Genomic DNA, 27,193 nt, shown 5'->3' on the forward strand with positions numbered 1-27,193 from the left:
CTGTGGGGGCACCTCTAAAAGCAAGATGCCCCCACCTCTGACTGCAGCATAAACATACCCTTAGCTAGATCATTAGCAGACATGAGCCAAATTTTGATCTGTTACCCCTAGGCAGCTCCACTGAACTCAGCTTTGCAAGAGGACTTTGTTATCATCTGGATTCAGTCAAATTGTTACAAACCCTGGCAGGTATTGCTGTTTTAGCTCTTGCTGCCTTCTCTTAGGAAATCAGTAAGTTTGGTCCATGTCCCTGAGACAACGCAGGTTGCAGCACAGACGTCAGGTGGGCCCTGCCTGCCTGCCTCTCTGTCTGTCTCTCCAACTTTAAATCTGGTATTTATGTCCTGCTCATCACTGTGCCTGGGTGCCTACAGAATTACATGGATTTCACAGGCTGGTCAACTGAGGCTTTGTTCAGTGATCAGGTGATACTGATGTATTGTAAAGCTGAAACAGGTATTGTAAAGCTTTTTTTCTCTTCTGGCTGAATGAGGTGATCTATGGGGATGGCGCCTGCTCCTGAAGCAGATTGGTAGGATCTTCCTGAGGAAAGCTATAGTGTCTGAGCCATCACACAGAGACAGAAGGAAATGGGAAACACAAAGCTCATCAGGGACTCAGAGAGGGAGGGCTGCGAAAGTAATATGAGAAAAGAAACAGCAACTTTCTGCTCCACAGTCCAAGATAACAGGGTAGGTGGAGACAGTACCCTGTGGTACCAGTTGGTACACAACTTTCTATTCCAAAGGCCACAGCAAAACAACTGCCTGAGTCTTGGAGAAAGCAAAGAGAATCTCAGCTCTGCACTGTCATGTTATTCTGTCAACACAAAACCCGGGGTACAGGAATGGCTCGAGCCAGTCCTGACATCAGGGTGGGCAATAATTTTTAATGGGGGGGGGGACATTCCAAGATTTTTGCAAGTGGTCAAGGTCTGCACTTTTCCCTTTCCCATGGCTGCTTCCCTGAGGAAGGTGTGTAGGAGAGGGTGTGGGGTCTGGGAGGGAGTTGTGAGCTGGGAGAAGGGGGGAAAGGGATACAGAGGGTTTGGGTTGTGGCCTGGGACAGGTAGTTGAGGAGGGAGTGGGGGTGCGGTGCTAGAGGCAGGCTCTGGCTGTGAGGCGCTTACCTAGATGGCTCCCAGCTAGCAGCCCTGCAGAAACCTGAGGTAGGCTCCCTGCCTTTCTGCTGAAGTTTCAGTCAGCTGGCTGCTACCCCTGGGTATGCTCCAGGCATGGGGTTGTGGGGGGAGGGGAGGGAATGAGGCTTCACATACTGCCTCTGCCCCAAGCAAAATTTCTCAGCTCCTATTGGCCAAAAACTGGCCAATGGGAGTTGAGAGTTTTTGCTGGGGAGCAGTGCAACATGTGAAACCTCCCTCCTCCCTCCCCAGCAGTCCAGAGCAGAGAGCACCTGCTGTTTAAAATGTGAGCTGCTCTCTGCCTAATAGTTCAGGTGAGGTGGCTGTGGGCTGGATATGGTGGTTTGGATCCAGCTCGCTGGCAGCTTCTTGACCACCCCTGCTCTACTTTCTCTTGTTCCCATATTTTCCTTCCTTTCCCCTCAGTCTCTTGACATCACATTTCCTTTTTTGCCTTATTCCCCCTGCACTTCCACATTCCTTCTCCTATACCCTAGATATTCCTGTCCCTTTACAGTTTTCAGTCCAGATGCCTTGCTGTAGAACAAAGGGTCTGGTCATCTTCACTGATGATATCCTGGCTTTATTCCAGGAAATGATGGGAAGCGATAGTCATTTCTACAAGGGGAAGCTTCACTTCCCCATGCAGGGCTGCAGGGATACAGTGGCCATCTTGCCTGGTAGCAATCTGTGACTTCTGTCTCACTGAACACAGTGGTAGAAGGCAGGCATTTTGAATCAATTCCCCAAGGGCTCCTGATTTCTATGAGAATCCTTTCCCCCAGAATTTTTGCCAACTTCTGGCAGATGGGCAAACCATTATTCATTTTGTGCATCAGTGCACATTTTTAGGGAGGCGTGCAACTCAGTTGGGCATAACCAGCCTCTGACCATAGGCACTCAGGCCATGGAAACAAGCAAGCCTCTATTGAACTTCTGAGCTCAATTGTGCCCTAAGTGACACAAAAGGGATCAGGATTTCTGATCAGCTTTTTTGCTGACTCTAATGGAGGGATAGCACAAAGGAAAAGGGAACATTAAAAAAGTGCATTTCGCCTGATTTTAAAACAAAAACCAACACATGAATTACTGACAGAGAGAGAGAGAGAGAGAGAGAGAGAGAGAGAGAGAGAGAGAATTTGTATCCATGGGCTTTTCACTATCTGACAACTTCCATTGTGCTTCTCACTATCTGACAAATGCCACCCTTGTAGGTAGCATTGAGGATCTTGGCTCCAGGTTGTCCCACCCAATTCACAAAGGCCAGTAGCCATTCTTGTTCTTTCCAAAATTTGTCTTAGGATCTGGGGTAATTTTATCTAAGGGTTTGTCTACATGGTGGGGTAATGACTTCTCTGTGGCTGTGTTATCTAAAGCACACAAATGTATTGTGCATTAACTGGTTCATGCAGTTTAATGCACACTTTAACATAGCACAATTTCAAGCAGCACTACATTACAATTCAGCAGCAGGATTAGTTGAAGTGCAGCACTTTTAGTGTACTTTAGCTATTGCACCCCCATCCAACATCTTACCTCATACTGTAGACAAGCTCTTCGTACTTGCAGCACTCCCTAGACTTCCCTACATTACCTTGAAGATTCTGGAGCTATGATGTTTACTTTTCTAAGGCAAATTCAATATTTTGAAACCTAACCATTCTATTGGCACAGTTTATAGCCTATTTCTGTATGTCAAATTCCAATTTGTACCAGATGCAAAGGGAAAGATATTTACCATAAATGCCCCCAAACTGTGCAAATTCCTATGTCTTTGTGTTCCCTTAACCTCAACCTCCATTCCACACAGTCTCACCTCAACTATGTTTCTTGGAACAACATTGCATTTTGGTCAGTTTGTTTTTGGCTTTGTTTGACTTTGGGGTACTGTGTGTTATAATGCTGGCTTTTCTTAAACACACACTATTGTGGAGAAAGAATTCAGTATGGTAATACAAGTATGCGCACACTACAGCAGGAACAGTTTCCATGACAGACCTTTTCTTTTTACACACTCCTAACTTTCCAAAACATTCACCTTTGGAGATGAAGTTTTCTAGGCTTGGTCTCTGCCTGAAGGCATGTTTGTTTGTGTGTGTGTGTGCATGTGCATGCATGTGTTCAGGTGTGAAAGCTGTAGCAAAAGTCTCTGAGTCACTTTTTTGTTGTGGGAAAGTGGGGAAAAAAACCCACACCCCCATCCCTCACTGCCTAAAAAATAAATTCCACACAGACTTTTCTGATCATGAGAGAAGTATAACTTTCATTTCTATTTTACCTGGTCAAAATTAGCCCTCTGTCACATAGAATCCAAAGCCATTATCATCTGATGGCTTTGCTGTGGCTTACAGGACAAGAGATGAAAATGTGCTTGCTCATGTACACTTCATTCCACATGGCTAAGGACATGGGGCTGAGGCTGATCTGTAATAATTTACGTAAACTGTATGTGAACTGGTTGGATAGTGCCTGTAACTAGGTTACTGGAATGTTTATTGTATGTAGATGTGGATTTAGATTCATAGCAGGGCTGCTAAGAAAATACCAGAAAGCAACACAATGGCTCCAGTTAGCAACCTTTCAGTTCAAGTGTGGAGTAATGGGGGTATCATTAAGGGACAGTGCCAGAGGTATTAGCTGGGAAGATGCTACTTCCCAGATCTGGTCATGTTACAGGAGTTTCCATGCCAGTGCATGGAGGCAACCAATCAAAAGGACACTATATGGTTATAAAGACACATTCCCGAGGTCTCCTAGTCACCAGGATGCTGTTCACAGGGAACAGACTGACACAAACTCCTGGCTTCCAGAGGGATGATGAGCTATGGTGAAACAGACATGCATGTAGTTCTTTTATTGATTTAAAATCTGTTTTCTCTTACATTTTGCTTTGACCCTGCTGTTAACAGAAAACAGTGTTTTGGTCTCACACTCCCCAATTGTGCAGACTGCAAGCCCTGCCTGGCCTGCTGAGAAATCGGGGTTGGTGCACCAGGTAGTGTAGAGTCTAAGAGTGAGAGAACTGTGGGATTCCACCCTAAGGAGAGAACACTAGGTCTGACAAATGCAGGGATGCACTCAGCAAAACCCAGAAAGGGGCCAGAGGTGCAGCTGACTCTGTAACCAGGGCATTTGAGTCAGTGTGGATGGCATCTGAGACAAAATGACACAAAGAAAGGAAGAACAAATAAGACTCTGTGGGGCACAGAGAGATTGACTTGATTCCCACTCCTGTCCTGGGCAGGTAGATATTAAAATTAAAGGTGCAAGGACACAACAAACACAAGCATAGCATCACCTAACCCTGAAGTGAGAAGACTGTGCCAGTGGATAGACCACTGAACTGATGCTAAAGACTGGACTAGTGCTTTAGTCTCAGCTTTGCTGCTGGGGAACCTTTTGGCAAATTGCTCTGTGCTTCAGTCTTCCCATTATGTAAAATGGGGATAATGATACGTGCCTTTCTTGTGAAGTGTTTTGAGAGCTATGCATGAAAAGCAGTGTTGTTTTATAGTGCTATATACCATACTTCCAACCCCCATGCCTGAATTTTCACCTTTTCTTGGTTTTACCCTAGGTGCAAGTGCTCTGGCTCTAACCATTGGTATTTCACCACAGCACCCAAGCTTTTGTTTGGTTTGGTTGCAGACTGAGGTTACAACTTTTTTCCCGATAGCTCTAAACATATCACAACAGGTCAGATCAATGTTGTAATATGTATTGTATTGAAATGCATTACACTGAGAATCATTGTCATTGGGAGATTTAAGTAAGGCACTACAACACTGTGGGGACACCGTGTGGACATGTTGAAAATGGCAGCTGACATACACAACAGTTGTCTGCATTATCTTTTGCTATATATAGATTTTGTGTAAACATTGCAGCTGAATGTCTGTGTGGCAGTGGCCTGATAAAAAGATGTCAACATGAGGTCAGTCTAGTTATCTATTCCATCCACTTTCTAAAGCATTTCGATCAGTCACATTTTTTGATACAGACCAGCTCACAAACAAGAAAAATATTTACCTATTTCTGCACTTTGATTCCTGACAAATATGAACAAGATACTCTGAGCCAAATTCTGTCGGGAATCTACACTAATACAATTTTTAACTTCTTCTGGCTCCCGATCATATAAATTACACCAAATTAGAGTAAGGCAGCTAGATACTCCTTGCCTTTCTCTAAGATCTCCTGGACTATCACCCACTTACCAGTATGTAATTTAAACATCACTTCTGAATTTGGAACATTGTATCTGAGTAAACAGGTCTCACTTAGACACATAGGGCCAGACTCCCTACGCCCCTGCATCTTGTGTAGTCAATTACTCCAGTACACAATGGGTCTAATACTATAACAAGGAGGGATAAACTTCGATTAACTCAGTTGGAATAAACCCTGGCTTGCCTTTATTTGCTGTTGAAGTCAGCGCTGGTGCAGCTATACTGATCGCTGAATCAAGGCTATTCCCAAGTGTGTACAAGGACTTTGAGTCATTTAAACTTGGCCCTTTGTGTCCACAGTTCCATGATTCTCTATGTATGAACTAAGAAAGCAGATCTGAGCTCTGTCGGCCTTTGGTGGCACTTGAAAATGCCCAGCTCTCTAGAGCAGAGGTACAAGCAATACATTTTATATTTCCTTGATCGCTGAACCGAATTCATCATAACCCTGAACATGATGCTAATCTTCAGGAACAATTGTCCATGCTTATTTAAGGCCTTACAGTCACTTGAGGAGAGTTAAAGATTCTATGGAGTCCACTAGGACCTTGGCTCTCTGGCAATCAGTTAGCTTGGACGGGGCTCAGATACTGTACTGATGAGCACTAGTCAAAACTGTACATGGGAGCTGGAAGAGAGCTGTGAAGTTTTGTGTGGATTAAAAATTTCCATGGGTTAATGGGACATTTCATTCAGCTAATTTAAGGTAGTTCCAGCCACATAATTCTGCTTACGGTCAGATCTTCACTTCCATAAAGTTCGGGGTTGTTCAAGTGTCAGGCTTCTGCACTTTGTTTGAGGTTCAGCTACATCTTATGTTGTAGTAATGATCAGTTAAAAAACCTCCAACAGGCAATTGCCCTTTTACAGGCCAAGGCCTCTGTTGAAGCCCCTTGCAAAGGTGGAGAATCTCAGGAAAACTTTCTTATCCCACATAGCACATCAGAGAGAGATGGGGTTCTCAGAACAAGCGTAAGGCAACTCTAGTCTAATCACCATTTCATACTTACATGGTTCTTTACATGGAATGGTGAGGTTCCAAATCAGTATTTCCAAGAGTCCGTGAGAAGGTCTGGTGAGACAGTATAGGAGGTATCGGCACTAATCAGATTCAATGCCTGGCTGCTTGACAGACTCCCTGTGTGGACCAAGTCATGTAGGATTGGTGTACAGGGGTAGCTATTGCTGATTAACAGCTTGTGTGAATGTTCTTAATCCATTTTGGAAGTTAATTCAGAATAAGAGCAGCCATGTACAGAGTTAATCAAAACCAGTAAAGCTGCTTTAACGTCACACTCTAACTTAGTCCAGATTAACTTTCACACATAGACGAGGTTTTAGTTTCATTTTGCCTCAGTTCCCCATCTATCACATGGGAATTATTGCACATTCCTACTTCACAGGTGTGGCAAATACATTGAACATATGTCAATAGGGGCCATATAAGTATAATAGATTGCAGGAGATTGTGTTGACAGAGCACAGCCCAAAATGCATGGGGCCCACTATGATCACATGACTAGAGCCGGCCCTGCTCCCTTCGGTCGGGCAGGTTCTCTATCATTATGAAGGAACACATCAGTGTCCTCCTGAAACCATGTGATTACCTTTTCCACAGTGGTAACATCTCTGGGATGCTGCCCAGTACAGGTCATGTTGTTCTAATGTTGCTAGATAAAATTCCTTATAAAGTTCCAAGTTACTCAAAAATCTCACACCAACATGTGTGGAAGGCTCGAGCTTGTTTAGGAATGTTTGAACAAAGCTGTATCTTTGTTTATTTTCAGCAAACATCTCCTGGAAAGACAGAGTACAGGCAGTCCCCGAGTTACGCGGATCCGACTTATGTCGGATCCGCAGTTACGAACGGGGCCCTTCCTCTCCCTGGTCTCCAGCAGACCAGGTAGAGGAAGCAAAGCGGCGGAACACGCGGGCAGCGGACAGGGCTGTCCGCTGCCCACGTGCTCCGTGGCTTGGCTCTGCTTTGCCCCCCCCCCCGTCCCCCTGGTCTGCAGACCAGGGAGACGGGGGGGGGGGGCAAAGCAGAGCCAAGCAGAGCCAAGCCGCGGAGCGCGTGGCCAGCTGACAGCCCAGATGCGTCTGGGCTGTCAGCTGGCCGCGCGCTCCGCGGCTTGGCTCTGCTTTGCCCCCCTCCCCATCTCCCTGGTCTGCAGACCAGGGGGAAGGGGGGGGGCAAAGCAGAGCAAAGCAGAGTCAAGCCGCGGAGCACGCGGTCAGCTGACAGCCCAGACGTGTCTGGGCTGTCAGCTGGCCGCGTGCTCTGCGGCTTGGCTCTGCTTTGCCCCCCGTTCCCCTGGTCTGCAGACCAGGGGGACGGGGGGCAAAGCAGAGCCAAGCCACAGAGCACGCGGGCAGCGGACAGCCCAGACGTCTGGGCTGTCCGCTGCCCGCGTGTTCCGCCGCTTTGCTCCCCGTCCCCCTGGTCTACAGACCAGGGGGACGGGGAGCAAAGCAGAGTAAAGCCACGGAGCCCGAGGGCAGCAGGACAGCCACGGCGCGTCTGGGCTGTCCCGCTGCCCCCGTGCTCCGTGGCTTTGCTCTGGACACCTGTGGTACAGCAGCTGGGGCGCTGCCAGTTGGTCCCGTAGCGCCACTCTGGGCGCTACTGGACCAACTGGGCAGCACCCCATCTGCTCTGCCCCAGGCGTCCTGATTCTGCCACTGCTGGTCAGTTTCAGCAGCGGCTGAATCAGGACGCCTGGGGCAGAGCAGCTTGGGTGCTGCTGGGTTGGTCCAGTAGCGCCGAGGAGCGACGGCGCTACTGGACCAACCCAGCAGCACCCCAGCTGCTCTGCCCCAGGCGTCCCCAAGTCAGCCGCTGCTGAAACTGACCAGTGGCTGACTACAGGAAGCCCCTGCCCCGGGCTTCCTGGAATCAGCCGCTGATCAGTTTCAGCAGCAGCTGACTTGGGGATGCCTGGGGTTCTTAAGTTGAATCTGTATGTAAGTCAGAACTGGCGTCCAGACTCAGCCGCTGTTGAAACTGATCAGTTTCAGCAGCGGCTGAATCTGGACGCCAGTTCCGACTTACATACAGATTCAACTTAAGAACAAACCTACAGTCCCTATCTTGTACGTAACCCGGGGACTGCCTGTAATTCTGTTTGCCCAATGGTTCAGTAAAAAGGGTGCTCAGTGTAAAACAAGAATGGTCAGGTGATTAAAGCACCAAACTTTCCTAAATTCCTTTGGAAATCCCAGCCATAAATCTATCACTGTGGCAAGACAAAGAAAATGAACTCTGTCGTATAAACTCAACCATTGCTTCTTTCCCCAAAGCCTTTTTTTTTCAGTTCTTTCTTCCTTGGATCTTGAAAGTGATCTGCATTTAAGCTGGGAAGGAAATAGATGACTCCTTTCCCTCTTTTCCTTTCTGCTCTGTGACATGTGTGCCCATCTGCATATCCTAATTCTCCAACGCTCTCCTATGCCAAATCTAGATCATATCAATCACATAAACTTTCTCTTGACATAAATGGGAAGTGGGAGCACTCAGCAGCACTACAGCTTTGGTCCATCTGTTGAGATGTGTGCAAAATGATCTGTTTTTCCTCTGCGTTTGGTCAGGCTGCAGCGGTGGATATAGGGTAGGGCGAGTGGGGCAGCTGCCCCAGGCCCCACGCTTCAATAGGCCCTGCACACGTGCTACTACCTGTCAGCTGTGGCCGTGGCACATATGCAAAATTGTGCTGCCCTGGGCCCAGCAAAACTCTCATCTGCCCCTGACAGGCTGGAAACTTCTCTGCACTGGAGAGGAGACCACTGCAAGCTAGAAATGGGCAAAGGAGACCGTGTTTTCATTTTGGTTTTGCAAAGGCTTCTCATTCAAGTTTTGGGTTGGCAAATCCAAACCCAAAGCTAGGGCTGTTTGTTTCTAATCCAAATACTTTTTTAAAAATTCAAGCTGCAAGTGTTTTCAGGTTTGGATTTTGCAGTTTGGCTTTTTGGACCACCAGTAAACTTCATGGAAACACTACTCATTAGATTAGAACTTCTTGCAAGGATCGGAGATTGATCTGGATCACAGTTATGCAGATCCCAATATTCATAAGTATTGAAGCTGCAAATTCACTCAGCTTATTATATAGAAGCAGTTATGGGCTCTATTGCAAAATATGGGCCCAGATCTAGATTCAGATTCCAGGTACCACATGAGTTCCGGGGAGTCTGAATCAGAGGCTTAGATCAGGCTCATGATTAGCAAGGCTATTACTTCTAGTTATTACCTTACTAGAACAAACTCTTAGGATGCGTCTAGACTGGCAAGTTTGCTTTTGCGGAAAAACTTGCCAGCTATCTACACTGGCTGCTTGAATTTCCGCAAGAACACTGACTTCCTACTGTAAGAAATCAGTGCTTCTTGCGGAAATACTATGCTGCTCCCGTTCGGGCAAAAGTCCTTTTGTGCAAAGCTTTTGCACAAAAGAGCCAGTGTAGACAGCTCAGATTTGTTTTGCACAAAAAAGTCTGTGCCAATCTAGACGCTCTTTTCTGCAAATGCTTTTAACGGAAAACTTTTCAGTTAAAAGCATTTGCGGAAAATCATGCCAGTCTAGACGTAGCCTTAATGATGGGTCATTGCCCTGTAGGGCTGAGGACTTAGAAACTCCAGAGGAATGTTTAACCCTTTCCTGGATGTCAGAGGTATGATCTAGTATTTTAAAACTTAATAGACATGGAAATATCTTATTGTTCAATATTTACAATGGATTGTGTGCAGGGCCAGTTAAGTGTATGCACTATTTGGTCCCTCTGAAACCTTATTTGATGGGTTAAGTAGTGAATGAGCCTTATACCGCTGCTGGGCTCAGGAGTGAATGTCACTTAACCCTGGTCTATACTAGGGAATTATTTCAAAATAACTCCCCTTATTTTGAAATAACAAGCAGAGCATCCACGCTACCAAGCCTGTTATTTTGAAATAAGAGGCTGGTTATTTTGAAATAATAACTCCTGCTTTCCATGAGGAATAACACTTATTTCAAAACAGTGGTAGTGTGGACGCTCCACTGCTGCTATTTCAAAATAACTACTTCCCACAGCCATTCAAAGTAATTACTCCCCAGTGTTTCCTGGGGCTCTAAGTTGAGGTAGCACATCCACATTAAGAGAGCCTGCCTCGGACTAATTTTGAGGCTCCCCTGTAATGTGGACATTTCAAAATAGTTGTTTTGGGAGTTATTATTTCAAAATTAGTTACAGGTCGTCGTTGCTGTAAATCCAAGATACCGGTATGTTCCAAAACACTTGGACTTATAGCGAAACAACTTAAAGCGGGGAATTTTTTTCCTGCAGCTGACTTCCATTTGTGCAAATGGGGTTTTTTTTTTTGCGCATGACTTAAGAGCAGGGAATGGGAGGACTTATAATATATCTGTTCCTACAAGTGCAAACGATTTTAGTGTGGAACAGATGTACACGGAGGCAACTTACAGCAGGGATGCCCAGTATTTTGAAATAATTTCCTAGTGTAGACATGTCCTTAGAGGGCATGTCTAGACAGCAGCGCTATTTAGGGATACTTCCAGTATCCCGAAATTGTTATTCCACATCTTTTAAGCAAGCCCGTTATTTCGAAATAGCTTTTGAAATAATGGACACTCTATTTCGACATCCCTGTAAACTTTGTTCCATGAAGATTAAGGGACATTTCGGAATAGTGCTTTATTTTGAAATTAACTCAAAATAAGCTATGCAATTTGTGTAGCTCAAATTGTGCAACTTAGTTTGAGATAAGGGTACAGCATGGACACATCCACAGTAAACAGAGACCTGGCCAAATAAAGGAAAAAGTCTCTGGATTAGTGTTAAAAAAGCAATTCTGCCTCCCCTTGAGGAAACAGATTTGGTACAAATGAGTCAGTAAGAGCTTGGAGAGAACAGTCTTGAGTCCTGATCTCCATTTCAAAATATAAGAAACCTTTACCTTTGTATTGAAAGCAATCTACTGAGAGACCTCCGGCAGGGAATATAGTACAGGCAGTCCCCGACTTACGCAGATCCGACTTATGTCGGATCCGCACTTACGAACGGGGCTTTCTCGCCCCGGAGGTCGGGGCGAGAAAGCCCCGTTCGTAAGCTGCTCCGGTGCCCCTGGACTGCTGGAGACCGTCTCCAGCAGACCAGGGACACCGGGCGGGTTCCCGCGCTTCTGAGGCTTTGCCAGAGCAAAGCCTCAGAAGCGCGGGGAACCGCCGCTGCTGCCGCTTCAGTCTGGGTGCCTGTGGTCTGCTAGGGACCGTCCCCAGCAGACCACAGGCACCGGGACTGAAGCCGCAGCCGCGGCGGGGTCCCGCGCCTCTGAGGCTTTGCCAGAGCAAAGCCTCAGAGGCGCGGCACCCCGCTGCCGCTGCGGCTCTGCTCCCCGTGTCCCTGGTCTGCTGGGGGGGGGGCGCAGCTAGTGTGCTCCCCCCCCCCAGCAGACCAGGCTTTTGTTTTGGACTCTGGGGCAGAGCAGCTGGGGCGCTGCCGATTGGTCCTGCAGCGCCGCTCTGGGCACTACTGGACCAACCCGGCAGCACCCCAGCTGCTCTGCCCCAGGTCCTGATTCAGCCGCTGCTGGTCAGTTTCAGCAGCGGCTGAATCAGGACGCCTGGGGCAGAGCAGTTGGGGTGCTGCTGGGTTGATCCAGTAGCACCGAGGAGCAGCGCTACTGGAGCAACCCAGCAGCACCCCAGCTGCTCTGCCCCAGGCATCCCAAGTCAGCTTCTGCTGAAACTGACCAGCGCTGACTACAGGAAGCCCCAGGCAGAGTTGCTCTGCCCCGGGCTTCCTGGAATCAGCTGCTGATCAGTTTCAGCAGCAGCTGACTTGGGAATGCCTGGGGTTCTTAAGTTGATTCTGTATGTAAGTCAGAACTGGCGGTCAGTTTCAGCAGTGTCTGAATCTGGACGCCAGTTCCGACTTACATACAGATTCAACTTAAGAACAAACCTACAGTCCCTATCTTGTACGTAACCCGGGGACTGCCTGTAGTAGAAAAATATGCCATAAGGGAATTGAATTGATAGAACAAGTGGGTGAGTATCAGTTTTAGGCTTTGGAGATAGCTCTCAAAATTGCTTTTTAAACACCAGTTTAAACACCAATTGGCTGATGCTTCTGGTGGTTGCTTAAGAGAAGTTTCACTGCATATGTGCTTAGCGTGAAAGAATAAAATCTAAACATTTCGCCAGCAGGTGGCGCAGCCAATGAGAAGTTGTTCTGACCAGCGTTTGTAGATGCAGCCACTGGTGCCACTTTTGGAAATGGGGCAATACTCCCAAACATTCACCATTTATATTGTTTACAACTTATCTTGGCCAAACTGTTTTTTGAGATGGTTTAAAGCAGGGATGGGGAACCGTTTTTGGGTCGGGGGCTGCTGACCCACAGAAATATCAGTCGGGGACTGCACACAAATGAGAAGCAATAAATAAATAAGTAAATAAATGAAACCCCACTGACAAGGCCCTGACTGAGAAGCAAAAAGATGCTCCTCACATTGCCCTTCCACACCAGAGCCTGGGGGGGGGGGCCTAGAGTAGTAGATTTTGTATGCTTCAACTCCACAGGGGAGGCAGGGAGGCTGGAGTGCCAGCTCAGGCTCCTGAATACTGCCGGTGGAGGGGGAGGTCTGAGCCTCTGCACTCAGATCCAGGCAAGCCAGGGGCCAGATCCAGCCCCTGGGCCTGAGGTTCCCCACTCCTGGGTTTATAGGCTTGCCTCTCTTCCCTCCCCCAAACCAAAACCAAAACCAAAATCCCAGTCTGATTTCAAGAGAAACTATTAGATTTTTAAGAAAAAAATCTATCACTCTTATATTGCACTGAGTCCTGATTTAAAAACCTCCAAGTGCAGCCAAGCTAAATTATTTTGTTCTCAATGCATCATACAGAAGAGGAGGAGGAAAAGAGATGGAATAGACAAATTCCACTCTAACCTTTGTAATGTGTGTGGGACACCCTGGCCAAATTTTAGCTAAGATCTGGTGGTATTAGTTACAGCTGTTCTGCATTATGAACCTAGTCGTGTTGTGATTGGTATGACAACAGCATCTGCTGCTCCTCATCAGGGGCCCATTGTGCTATGAGACGTGTATATACATACATACCAAAGAGACAGTCTTTACCGTAGTAGCACATGATGGATACCGTGTGGAGCTGACTGCTATGCTCTTACTGTGTTGGCCTTAGTCCCAGGCCAGGCAAGAGACTCCTTTAACTCAGCAGCTGCAAAACATCTTCCAGTGCCAGTACAAGGCCTGCGCAGTGGATGCTTGGTGTTTGATTGGCATGGAGAAAGCTAGGGATACTGCAGCCAGGACTGGATGAAAGAGTGTGGAGCAATGGGAGGAGCCACCAATTTGGGGATGTCTGACTAGTGGAACCGCTGCAAGGAGCAAGAGCTGGGCACAGGTAAATGTGTGGTAGGGAATGGGATGGGCTCTATGGAAGACATCTCCTGCTGCTGTAGGCCTCCTTATTCCCCCCAGCTCTCTCTCTAGCATTTTTGTTAGGACCCCAGCACAGTTTATTATTACAGCTGCACTGGAAATGGTTTTCCCATCCCATGAGAATTTTTGACATTTACAATTTTTTTCTCATTCCTAATCGAAAGTCAAAATTTGGAAAAGTTTTGCAAAGTAAAAATGTGAAGCCATGTTTGGCTCAGGTTAGGTGAAACATTTCATTTCTCTTATTTCCAAGAGTTTCATTTAAGGTTTTGACATTGTAAAGGTTTGATTAAGCTTTTGTTATGCAAATTAACTTCATTCTCAAAATGAAGAATCATTTTGAACCAAAAAACGATTACGTTTGAAAATGCTTGAAAAAACCGTTTGAAAAGGGAAAATTTGTTAAAATCAACCCTTGCCCACAAAGTTTAGGTTTTGACACATCACATGTTCTGGCAATAAATCACTTTGTTGCAAAATTCCTCTGGTGAATTACTGTATAAGGCCAAGACTAATAAAAAGCACCTTCAGGCTCAGGATTTTGATGGAACAAGAAGATGGACTTTGCCAAGTGGGATAGAGAAGAGAGGTAGTAGAGTGCCTCATTCTTCCTGTGCAAGTTTACAGGAGATGAGTTAGAATTTGGATGTGGTGTACAGGCTACTCTGTGTACCAAGTCCTTTGGTATTTAGTTTGAAGGTTAAGGACAATATCTAGGCCCACAGCCAGCTAGTGCTGTGAGCAGATTATGCTAGTTGGCATAAGCACAGGCAGGCAAATTTCAGAAGAGCTGCAAAAGTACCCAGCAGAGTACAGCAGGTAGTGGCCTGCCCTAAGCTATGTGAATAAGCCATTCTTGTGCCAGACACATAGCCTGCTCTGCCCCTCTCCCTCCCCTCTGTGGGTATGTCTACACTACCCCGCTAGTTCGAACTAGCAGGGTAATGTAGGCATACCGCAATTGCAAATGAAGCCCGGGATTTGAATTTCCCGGGCTTCATTTGCATAAGCCGGGCGCCGCCATTTTTAAATCCCGGCTGGTTCGAACCCCGTGCCGCGCGGCTACACGCGGCACGAACTAGGTAGTTCGAACTAGGCATCCTAGTTCAAACTACCGTTACTCCTCATTCCACGAGGAGTAACGGTAGTTCGAACTAGGAAGCCTAGTTCGAACTACCTAGTTCGTGCCGCGTGTAGCCGCGCGGCACGGGGTTCGAACCAGCCGGGATTTAAAAATGGCGGCGCCCGGCTTATGCAAATGAAGCCTGGGAAATTCAAATCCCGGGCTTCATTTGCAATTGCGGTATGCCTACATTACCCTCCTATTTCAAAATAGGAGGGTAGTGTAGACATACCCTGTATGGCTACCTCAGAAGAGGGACAGGATTTTGTACTAACATTTTGACATGTAGTGCAGCTATTCATAGGTGAACCTCATTAGGTTCCGCTCAGATAAGTATCTCAAAGGCCTGACTCTTTTTGATCTGGAACTCTTTTTGATCTGGAAATCTCACCAAGCCAGGCTCGGGCATGAGATTTATAGGTTCAGATGAGGTTGGATGTGCCATCAGAGTTGCTTTTCTGAGGATAAGTTGTGATTACCCATTGGACACATAGGCTGTGTCTAGACTGGCAAGCAGCTGCTTTTGCTGAAAAACTTGCCAGCTGTCTACACTGGCCGCTTGAATTTCGGCAAGAACACTGACTTCCTACTGTCTGAAATCAGTGCTTCTTGCAGAAATACTATGCTGCTCCAGTTTGGGCAAAAGTCCTTTTGCGCTAAAGGGCCAGTGTAGACAGCTCAGATTTGTTTTGCGCAAAAAATCCCCGATCGCGAAAATGGCGATCGGGGCTTTTTTTGCGGAAAAGCGCGTCTAGATTGGCACAAAGTGCTTTTGTGGAAAAGTGCTTTTGTGGATCCGCAAAAAGTGCTTTTGTGGAAAAGCGTCCGTGCCATTCTAGACGCTCTTTTCCGCAAATGCTTTTAACGGAAAACTTTTCTGTTAAAAGCATTTGTGGAAAATCATGCCAGTCTAGACGTAGCCATATTGTGCAGCCAGAGAGCCTGAACTAAAGCATCATGGCTGTGTCTACACTGGCCACATAACCCATAATAGCTATGGAAATGAGAGAAGTCAGAATAGGGAAATGCGCGGGGGATTTAAATATCCCCCCCCCCCCCCCGGGATTTAAATAAACATGGCCGCTGCTTTTTTCCAGCTTGGGGAAAAGCCGGAAAAGAGCGTCCAGACTGGCGCGATCCTCCGGAATAAAGCCCTATTCCAGAGGATCTCTTATTCCTACTTGCAATAGGGCTTTATTCCGGAGGATTGCGCCAGTCTGGACGCTCTTTTCCGGCTTTTCCCCAAGCCGGAAAAAAGTGGTGGCCATGTTTATTTAAATCCCGGGGGGGATATTTAAATCCCCTGTGCATTTCCCTATTCTGACTTCTCTCATTTCCATAGCTATTACGGGTTATGTGGCCAGTGTAGACATAGCCCATGGGTATGTCTACACTACAGCATAATTCGAACTAACTTAATTCAAATTAGTTAATTTGAACTAAGCTAATTCGAACTAGTGCATCTAGACCTAAAAACTAGTTCGAATTAGCGTTTTGCTAATTCGAACTAGCATGTCCACATTGAGTGGACCCTGAACCAAAGTTAAGGCTGGCCGGAAGCAGTGCCGGCAGGGCATCAGGTTAGGACTTAGAGCGTGGAGATGCTGTCTCAGGCTAGCCGAGGGCTGTGCTTAAAGGTACCCGATCCCCACCCTGGACGGACAGTTCTCAGGGTTCCCCGCTTGCTTGTCTACCTCGATGAGTGACAGCAAAGCAGTCCTGACTTGGAGTGACTTGAGTGCCCACACTCGGCATATCACAGCACTCGGCCATCAGCCCGGCTGCACTTGCTGCAGGCTGCCATCCAGGGGGGTCAATCGGGGGCTGCAGAAGAGCTTCCACCCTGAGGAGCCCGCAGAGCCACCCCAGTCCTCCCCATCGGGGGCTCGTACCCCATTCCTCCCTCACCTCCTTCCACTTACCCCTCCCTAGCCCCCCTTCCTGATGTACAAAATAAAGGACACCTGTGTTCAAAAATAGAAACTCTCTTTATTTAACAAAACTGGGGAGGGGGGAGGATTAGCCTCTGGGGAGACTGGGAAAAGGAGGTGGGAGAGAGGAAGAGAGAGGGTGGGAGAGGGGAGGGGAAACCTGGGAGGAGGGAGCTGGAAGGAGGAAGCCAGGGGAAGAAGGAGGAGGGTGAGTATAAAACTATGGTACGCCATATCTTCAGTACTGTGTACAGACGTGGTCTCCTCACCTCATAAAAGATATTTTGGCCTTGGAAAGGGTTCAGAAAAGGGCAACTAAAATGATGAGGGGTTTGGAACAGGTCCCATATGAAGAGAGGCTAAAGAGACTGGGACTTTTCAGTTTAGAAAAGAGGAGACTGAGGGGGGATATGATAGAGGTCTATAAAAGCAGGAGTGGTGTGGAGAGGATGCATAAAGAAAAGTTCTTCATTAGTTCCCATAATAGAAGGACTAGAGGACACCAAATGAAATGAATGGGTAGCAGGCTTCAAACTAATAAGTGAAAGTTGTTCTTCACAAAGCAAATGGTCAACCTGTGGAACTCCTTGCCACATGAGGCTGTGAAGGCTAGAACTAGAACAGAGTTTAAAGAGACGTTAGATAAAGTCATGGAGGTTGGGTCCATGGAGTGCTATTAGCTAGGGGGTAGGAATGGTGTCCCTGGCCTCTGTTTGTGGAAAGCTGGAGATGGATGGCATGAGACAAATGGCTTGGTCATTGTCTTCGGTCCATCCCCTCCGGGGTAGCTGGTGTTGGCCACTGTCGGCAGACAGGCTACTGGGCTGGATGGACCTTTGGTCTGACCCAGTACGGCCTTTCTTATGTTCTAAGCTCAGGACTCAGGGTCGGGTGTCTCACTGGACCACCTTGATTTTCATGCAAACCTGCTCCTAGGTTCACATGTGGCCTTTGGTGGCCAGGCTGGCAGCTAGCCTGCCCCAGACGGCCACTTTCCCATGCCTAGTGCAGAGGTCGTGGACGTTGGAGGCCTCCCCCCAACCCTGGATGAGGTCCACGATCGCCGCACTAGACCAGGCGGGTGCCCGCCTCTTGCGGCCCCGGGCGGGCTCCTGGGAGCTGCCACCTGGTCCCAGGAAGAAGTGGAGGGCTGGGTGGCAGCAGGTGCTGGCTGGGTGCTGGCAGGCTTGCACCTGGCACGGGCACCGTAGCCAGACCTTGCCCCTTTAAGGGCTCCGGGGCCGGGAGAGGGGCAGACGAGTTTCCCTGGTTGTGCCCAGAGTGGCCACCAGGGCAAGCTGGGAAGGGCTAGCCTCCCACTAGTTCGAATTAAGTGGCTACACAGCCCTTAATTCCTACTACTTAATTCAAACTAGGCGTTGGTCCTTGTAGAATGAGGTTTACCTAGTTCGAATTAAGCACTCCGCTAGTTCGAATTAAGTTCGAACTAGCGGTTTGCCTGTGTAGCGCCTATGAAAGTTAATTCGAACTAATGGCTGTTAGTTCGAATTAACTTTGTAGTATAGACATACCCCATGAGAGTTACCCCTCTGACACAGAACACAACCTGGCTTCTGGCTATTTCTGATTTGTAGGTGAAGTATGAGTTCGGCTCTTAGCAGCTAGAGGCCAGATTCTGCCTGGCCCTTGTGTGGATGGGCAGTAAGATGAGAAGGGAGGTTGTGAGGAGCCTTGTGACTTCCCCAGCACAGATGAGAAATGAGCTAGGGAGAACTGCTATTCCTGTATTTTGGAAAGTGAAGCTCCCCCCGCCCTGCAAGCCTGAATACCACTTAAAGCCAACTTAGTTCTCAAAACAGGGCTCAGGTGGTGCCTAAATGTCTTGGGGGCTCTAGGCTCTTGCCTGCCCTCAAGTTGTAATGTCTGACCTGGGAGGCAACAGAGACCTGCTCCTACAAGCTCTGTAATTCTTATGTGCTTGCTTGTCAGTCTCAGCCCTGGCTGACTTCTGTGTGGATTGGCGTCATTCAGCACCTTGCAGGATAGAGCCCTAGATGCTGACAAGGCAAATTATTTGTCTCTTTGCTTGCGTGTTTAAACTTGCTTGCGAGTCGAGGGAGAATGCAGAACAGCAAGGTTATTTCATTTTTAAAAAGAATGTACAGAAAAGTTTTACATACGTGCAGGCTTCCCCCACCCTCTGGGACTGAACATTTCTCAGCATGGTGATTAAACCGCTAAAGCCTTTCATTAAATGAGCGTTCTTGGACAAAAGCTGCTAATGCAACATCCCCCTCCCCCAAAATGATTTAAAGATTTTGTAAAAAAAAAAATTGAGAAGCTTAGTTTAGGGTAAAGCTCAGAGCTACTTTTCTGGCAAAAGAAAAAAAAAGAGCAAGACCTATGGAGAGAAAGACGTGCTCTGTTTACATGAAAACCAGGATTCTCAGCAGCTTTTGCTCGGAATGACTATGGGTTGTTGCTCTGGCATCACTGTTCCATGGTGTCTGGGACTGCCCTTCAATTACTCCCAGAAGATAGAAGCTAGTCAGGGTTTCTACATCCCCAGCGAGGCATGTGACATACGGTGTGTGCCTGCCTAGAGGATCTGTTCTATCTCCCCTGTTGTTCCACTTGGCAAGCTCAGTTTATACCACTGAGTGGGTTATTATTGTGCTGAGGATGTGCCCGTGGGTGTGTTTTGAATTGGGAACTCAGCAAGCTCGGTGGCTGGGTGCACAAGAGAATGTTTGGACAATGTTTCCAGCAGAGCTATCTCATTTTCCATTCTGAGGAGACAGAACTGGTCAATAGGAGGCCAACAGCCTAAACCAATCAATCTAAGAAGGGTGAACTTCCCCATGCATCTTGTTGGGCTGGGAATTGCAAGACCCAGCACACTCAAGTGTCTTCATACAAGCCACCCCCTTAGCTACACCTTGGCTGCAGGGGTTAATAGAGGGACTCACTTATTGCCATACCTGCCCATCTACTGGGGAGAAGAGACCCCTGCTGCTGTCCCCTGCTGCACCAAAAAGAAGGAGTATAGGTGGTGGGTGACAGCAGGGATGGGGGAGGTAAGCCCCCAGCCCTGCCACCAGCCCTTGCCCCTTTTGCCCAGGCCCCGCCCCCCAGCACTATGGGGAAGGAGGAGGGAGTGTCCCCGGCCCAGAACACAAAGAGGGCAGGCACTGGGGACAGCAACACTCCACCCCAGTACACCTACTGTGTGGGCGGGGCCAGGCTGGTGGTTTGGGAAGGCATACCCGCTGCCCAGGGGACAGAGAGTCCCTTGCTGACATTCTTGTGTAGAAGAAGAGGGACTAGGCTGCTGTTCTTGCCTCTCTCAAAAAGTGCCTTGTCACTGCTACTCCATTTGGGCCCCTGTGTATCAGGGGCAGAGCCACAGGGACCCCTCTGTCATGGTGTGCCTATGGCCCTCATTGGCCCTAATTGAGCCCTGGTCCCAGGGTGAAAATCTACAACATAAGTTATCCAGGAGGTCAGATGAGATGACTGTAGTTGTCCCTTTGGGCCAGGAATCTCATCTGAGCAGAGAATCCTTTTGCTTTCTACCTACTTTCACTGCTTGTGAGCCCATACAGAGTGCCTACAGGAAGCAGCAAAATGGAAACAGTAGCATTAAAGGCTGCCCAGAGCCCATAAGCACTAGGACATATGCATGCAAGGAGAATCATCTAGCAGAGGCAATGGCAATAGCCTGCCATTAAATTCAGTAGAGCTTTGCCCGTAATTGTTTTAATACCCACAGCATTCATTTGTATGCTCTGACTGAGCTGATTGTATGATGCCAGACTACTTGTGCTTTTGTCTAGCTCCACATAGATTGGTGTGTTGGAAAACCTATTTTCTCTGGGGATTACTTAGGAGCAGAACTATGTGGAAAATGGCAATATTCTTTTAGGGAGGGACTGTCTCTTACTAGGCATTTGCACAAAATATAGCTTGGGCCAGAGTCGAGACATACTGAAAGACCTGCATGGAGAGGCTTGCCCAGCTTCTGCCTGTTCCATACCACATGAAAAATGAGGACATCACCATTAAGATCTGACATCAAACTGACATCTTTCATTGTCCTTACATTGGAGTATTGCAAAGAAGAAATGTATGGCAGGATAGAGGATTTTTGGTGGAGCTCTCTGGTAGATACTCAGAATAGGAAGTGGAGAGGTGACGGTTTCTGAACTTGAAAAAAAGAAAAGAAAATTAAGTTAAATTGAGGGTGACTGTAGACTGTGGTCAGGTAGGAGCTGCCATGGGCAAAGCATGTCAGAAGGGTACTGTGGCTCTGGGAGGAGATGCGCTGTAAGAAGACTAGTATCAGAGGGGTAGCTGTGTTAGTCTGGATCTGCAATAGCGACAAGGAGTCCTGTAGCACCTTATAGACTATCAGATGTATAGAAGCATAAACTTTCGTGGGCAAAGACCCACTTCGTCAGATGCATCTGATGAAGTGGGTCTTTGCCCATGAAAGCTTATGCTCCAATACATCCGTTAGTCTATAAGGTGCTACAGGACTCCTTGTCGCTTTTGTAAGAAGACTGTACCTGGCCAGAAGAGCTTCATACTTGAGGAACCCATTCCCTGAAGTGTGAGCTCCTAAAGGAGGCAGGATGTAAGGCTTAGGCAGAGGAGATTGAGAAACAACTCAAAGAAGGAATCACAGAATTGTAGGACTTGACAGGATCTTGAGAGGTCTTCTAGTCTAGTCTCCTGCATTCAAACCAGGACTAAGTATTGTCTAAACCAGGGGTTCTCAAACTGTATTGCACCATGACCCCTTTCTGACAATAAAAATTAGTATGCCACCCAGCATGGGAGGGCAATTTAGAAAAAGGCTGGACACACCTAAGTCCTACCACCCTGGTTGTGGGGGAATCAAAGCTAATAGGCAGGGGACCTGTAACCAAAGACCTGCTACCCACTGGGTTTTGGCTTCAGCCCCAGCAGTGAAGCTTGGGCTATGGTTTTGGCCCCAGGGCCCAACAAATCTAACACCAGCCATAGAAACACTATTAAAATGGGGCTGTTGTGACCCACTTTGGGGTCCTGGCACAGAGTTTGTAAACCACTGATCTAAATAATCCCTGACATTTGTTTATCTAACTTGCTCTTAAAATCTCCGAAGATAGAGATTCTACAACCTCCCCAAGTTATTTCAGTACTAATCCACCCTGCCAGTAAAAAGATTTTTCCCAATATCCAGCCTAAACTACCTTTGCTGAAATTTAAGCCCATTGCTTCTTGTCCTATGACCAGAGGTTAAAGAGAACAATTTTTCTGTCTTCTCCTTGAAACAATATTTTATGTACTTGAAAACTGTTATTGTGTAACCTCTCAATCTGCTTTGCTACAGACTAAAAAACTCAAACTTTTTCAATCTTTTCTCACAGGTCATGTTTTCTAGACCTTTAATCATTTTTGTTGCTTTCTTTTGGAGTTTCTCCAATTTGCCCACATCTTTCCTGAAATGCGGTGCCCAGAACTGAACACCATATTCCAGCTGAGTTCTTATCAGTGCAGAATAAAGTGCAAGAATTACTTCCAGCGTTTTGCTTACAACACTTTTGGTAATATATCCAAGAATGATATTTGAGAAAAGTAAGAGCTAGAAGGATTGGGGGAGGGAGAAGGAGGAAGAAAGCAGGGGAAGGAAAGCATTGATAGTTGTGACTTGAGAAAGAAAGGAAGGAATATAAAAAATTGTACTCTTTGGGTGACAATACAGCAGCTGTGCAGAAAAGTTCTTTACTGTGTCTCTATGCAGTATTTAGCACATCACACTAAAGTTATTCAAGGGTATTTTTTCATTTAAAAATACATCCTATAATGTATTGCCTGTAATGTGGAATAATGGATCAATACAGAACAAGTTATGTCAGTGAATAATCTTTAAAACCTCTTGGTGTTCTTTTAAACATTATGGTATTACAGTAATTACCGACACCAAGATTACTGAACACTGTTAGCCACTAAGATTACATTAGTTGTCAGCCAATATTTAACTTTCCAGTAAGATTAGATTTTAATATTTCATTAATATAAACATAGAACATTGAGAACAATACAGTTATTTCACTGGCAAGTATATAGCTTAGTGTAAGCTGGCAGTTTCGTGAAGTTTAAGATTGTCGTAAAATTAGAGAGTGAAGTTTTAATCTCTGTTGTTGCTGTGAATTTCATTACACAAAGGCACAGAAGAGGTAAGTTTCTGTTAATAATTCTTCATTTTTAGTAGAAAAAGAATAATATCTTTTCTTTTAAATCTTTTTCCCAGAAAAGCATAAATAATAAACAAAATGGACTTGTTATGATAATTTGAATGTGCATTTTAAAATTTTAGTTATTTTCACAGAAAATGAGATCATCTTAATCTTACACAGTTGTGTGAATATGTGGTTTCACACACAAATACACACACATTCAAGGAGAAGGTTATGTGGTAGTAGGAGGCCATTTAATTAAACAGCTGAAGGCAAAACAAGATCCAGTTGCTGGTAAATGAAGTTACAAGAGTTCAGATTGGAAATAGGATGCAAAGAGGATAATTCCTCATTGCTTTACCAGGGGATGTGGTAAATCCAGTATCACTTTAAGTCTTTACATAAGATTGGATGGATTTCTAAAAACATATTCTAGCTCAAACACAGGTTTAGACTTGATAGTTTTTATGCATGCAATAGCGAAAAATAATGTCCACTGAAGGAATTACTGGTTGAAATCCAAAGGCTTGTATTATGCAGGAGGTCAGTTTAGATTGTTATAGTAGATCCTTCTTGTATTATATATCTGTGAAGTTATGATTCAATCACATCCTTTCTGTTATTTTAAACAAGGGAAAAAAAGCCTAAGAATTAAACATAGGTTGGATTTTGCTTGAGCTTTTAGACAAAGGCAATTTAAAGTTTCCACTGCATTCATGATACAGCCACAATGCACACATAGAAACACAGTAACATGGCATATTTTGCAGTAGCATTACATTACATATACAATTGTGGGCAAATCCTATCCCTGGCCAGAAGAGGACCCTGTGTTGCTGATGTGGTTCCACTATGTAAAGAGGACAGAATTTGGATGGGTCTGTGAAGGGAGATGTATTTTCAATTAAGTGTTCCAGCATCAGGAATGGAACAGGAAGGGGAAAATATTCTAGTGTGGGACTGGAGAATCTGCTGCTTCCCGATTTTTCTGTTCTTCCAACACCCCCAAAAGGGGTGCAAAGGCCCAGAGGATACTAGAGACACAGGGCAAGAGAAGTCTCTGTGTAATGGCTCTGCAGCAGCAGCATGGAAGAGCAGGATTCCTTCCTTCTCACCCTCATTCATCTGTTTGCCAATCAGCTAGCACTTTCGGGGGGGGGGGGGGGGGGAGGCAGGCGGGGACATATTTGGGTGGGTACTATGCTCTTCCAAATGCATTTGTATGTGTTGCATATGGGCATGTCAGACTTCCTTTATTTAGATGAAACAAGAAATTGAGAGCAAAAGTCTGTGCTGATAAACCTTGTGCAGCCCCATTGATTTGAATGGCTGCTTTTCAATGCAGAATTTCGCCATTCTTTTACTGAGTCCTAACTTGAGCAAAATTCTTCAATTTGCCTGAGTATAGACTGAAACAGAACTGCACTAAAAAATTAGTAAAGATCCACTTGATCCCATAAACAGACGGTAAAATGCAGACACTTGGGGCCAGATCCTCAGCTGGTCTGAACTGGCACTACGTTTTGCACCAGTCGAGGGGATTGGCCCTTCATTTGTTATAGTACAGAACTAAAAATATTTATATATTTGTTTCCAATGGCAGTGCACTGGAAATATGGTCGATTTACGAAACTTCACCCAGATATTGGAAGATGTTTTCAAAAACATATTTCTTAACTACATGAATAAGTGGCGCCAGAACATGACAGCAGAACAAGATGCTCTACAAGCAACAGTCAATGAAGAAAACTTTGATTATGTTATCTTGTACCTCCTTGTGATGATTGGAATGTTCTCCTTCATCATCGTGGCTATCCTAGTGAGTACGGTGAAATCAAAGAGGAGGGAGCACTCTAATGACCCATATCACCAGTACATTGTTGATGATTGGGGTGAAAAATATAAGAGCCAGATTTTGAATCAAGAAGACTTGAAGTGTACGATCCATGAAAACGTCAGTGCAAGGAATAAAACAACCCCTGGATCACCTTGATTTCTTGGAGATAGCACTTGTGAACAAACCATAAAGCTGTGCGTGTAATGTAAAGTTTTCACCTAAATTCTGAATTGCCGTATCATTGTTGGGTAAATAGCTAGAGATTTTTGGGTGAGGCTACTTAGTTGGCCATCCGAGAAAGAGAAGCATTCATACTCTATTTTAGTTTTCTCTGCTCCTTGAGAGTAGAGAGACCTAACAAAAATCACCCTTATATTATGGGCAGATTTAAAATCTGGATGTGGAGCTGATTGAATATCCAAACTGAAATAATAGACAAACCAAATCCCCAGATATGAAGACATGTGAACTTCAAGGTATTCAAAATCTAGATCACAATCCGAACAGGGCAGCTTGAGCCAAACTCTTATAATATAATAAAATAATTTAAAATAAATATATTTTGGAGGTTTGTCTTTGTGTGCCTGCCTGCAAGTCCATTTGTTCAAGAACTCCTCCTAAATGGTAAGAGCTAGGAACAACAAACTTGGTATGCAGCTTCCCTTTCTCCTAACTTAAGCAAAGGCAGAGTTTGGTCATGCCAGGACAACTGGGAGCCTCAGGAAATAGACTCTTTTCCATAACATGCAAAGGGAGGGATGCGATATGAGGGTGGCCACTGGGGCTCTGCCATCTTGCTTGTCAGAACAACAGGTAAGTAGTTTCCCTACCCCAAACTCTTTCCCCCTCCTGGACTTTGGCCACAGTGCTGTGAAGGCCCCTGGCAGTTGGGGGGAGGGAGGTTGGAGGAAGAGAAAACAGCCCTGATGGCCAGGACAGTTGGAGGGGGTCTGTGGGAGAGAAAATGCCCCTATCAGCCTGGAGGGTGGAGGTGGCTGAAGAAAGAAAAGGCCCCTGTTGGCTAGGAGTGAGAGAAGGCCCCACCAAATGGTTCCCGCCACCCTGAACCCCTCCTCGCGCCCTAACCCTTTCTCTTGCACCCCCCACATCCCTAACCTCTGCCTTGAGATCCTCTTCAACCCCCCACTCTGAATCCTGCACCCCTGGCTACGTCTACACTAGCGGGCTGTTGCGCCAGAAGTATGCAAATGAAGCTAAGCGTGGAATATCGCCAAGCCTCATTTGCATACCTAGTGAGCCGCCATTTTGCGGAAGAGGCTCTTGAGCTAGAAGGAGCTGTCTACACTGCCCCTTCTTGTGCAAGAAAAGCCCTCTTGCGCAATGCCGCTACACTGATTATTTTCAGGAATAACGGCATTGCGCAAGAGAGTTTTTCTTGCTCAAGAAGGGGCAGTGTAGACAGCTCCTTCTAGCTCAAGAGCCTCTTCCGCAAAATGGCGGCTCACTAGGTATGCAAATGAGGCTCGGCGATATTCCACACTTAGCCTCATTTGTATACTTCTGGAGCAACAAACCACCAGTGTAGACATAGCCCTCATGTCCACAGCCTTCTGCCCTGCCCCCCCAAATCCACAAGGCCCGGCCCTGCCCTGACTCCTTTACCACCCACCCCTGGACCTTTGCCCTGAAGGATCCAGGCAAGAGGGGTAAGTTTTCTAGTATGTACATATAAATGAGACATAATATGTCACAGTCTTTGTGGCAAACCAACACCATTTGCTATGCACATGAAAAAATATTACTGTTTTGTGTGTGTGTGTGTAACTCAAGGACATTGAAACTACAGGGATTATCTCCCTTGCAAAGACCCTGCATGAATTCTTCAAACATGGAGGGACAGATACACTATCTGGGTCAAGCCTTCAGCTTCTATAAGGTAGGGATGTTAAAAAGTGTTTATTAAGGTAAACATGTAACTGCTGAAAATTTCAGGAGTTGTATGTTTTCATGGGGGTGGAGGAACTCCCGTGGAAGTCTGCACCCCTCCCCCCCTCCACAGTGCTGCCTCTGTATCAGAGGCAGCAGTATGTAATGGGGGACAGGTGGGATCCTGTGCTCGCCTGCACACACTGGCTCCCACCTGCCTCCCCGCACACTGCTACTGCTTCTGATACAGAGGCAGCAGCAGCAGGGGTGGAGAAGGGCTGTGTGTAACTGTGCTACTGTTCTCCATGTATAAAATGGGAATAGCACTTCCCCTACCTTGCAGGAATGTTTGGAAGGATTATCTATTAATGAGTAAGAGGTGCTCAGGAAAAAAGGTCACGGGGG

The 27,193-nt window shown here is 46.3% G+C and overlaps 1 protein-coding gene across 2 annotated transcripts; it reads left to right on the top strand.

Annotated features, from left to right (window-relative positions):
• The first annotated feature begins 157 nt into the window (after nt 1-157).
• Nucleotides 158-25,457, top strand: KCNE2 (potassium voltage-gated channel subfamily E regulatory subunit 2). 2 transcript variants are annotated; one of them, XM_075920207.1, is made up of 2 exons: nt 158-456; nt 24,668-25,457. In XM_075920207.1, exon 2 carries the CDS (start codon nt 24,680-24,682, stop codon nt 25,055-25,057), a length of 378 nt encoding a protein of 125 aa, XP_075776322.1. In that variant the 5' UTR covers nt 158-456; nt 24,668-24,679; the 3' UTR covers nt 25,058-25,457. The 2 variants fall into 2 exon arrangements, with proteins under 2 accessions (XP_075776322.1, XP_006126078.1); XM_006126016.4 differs by lacking the exon at nt 158-456 and adding an exon at nt 21,866-23,064.
• Nucleotides 25,458-27,193: the final 1,736 nt, after the last annotated feature.

This window comes from Pelodiscus sinensis, chromosome 1, assembly GCF_049634645.1.
Source record: "Pelodiscus sinensis isolate JC-2024 chromosome 1, ASM4963464v1, whole genome shotgun sequence".
NCBI lineage: Eukaryota > Metazoa > Chordata > Testudines > Trionychidae > Pelodiscus > Pelodiscus sinensis.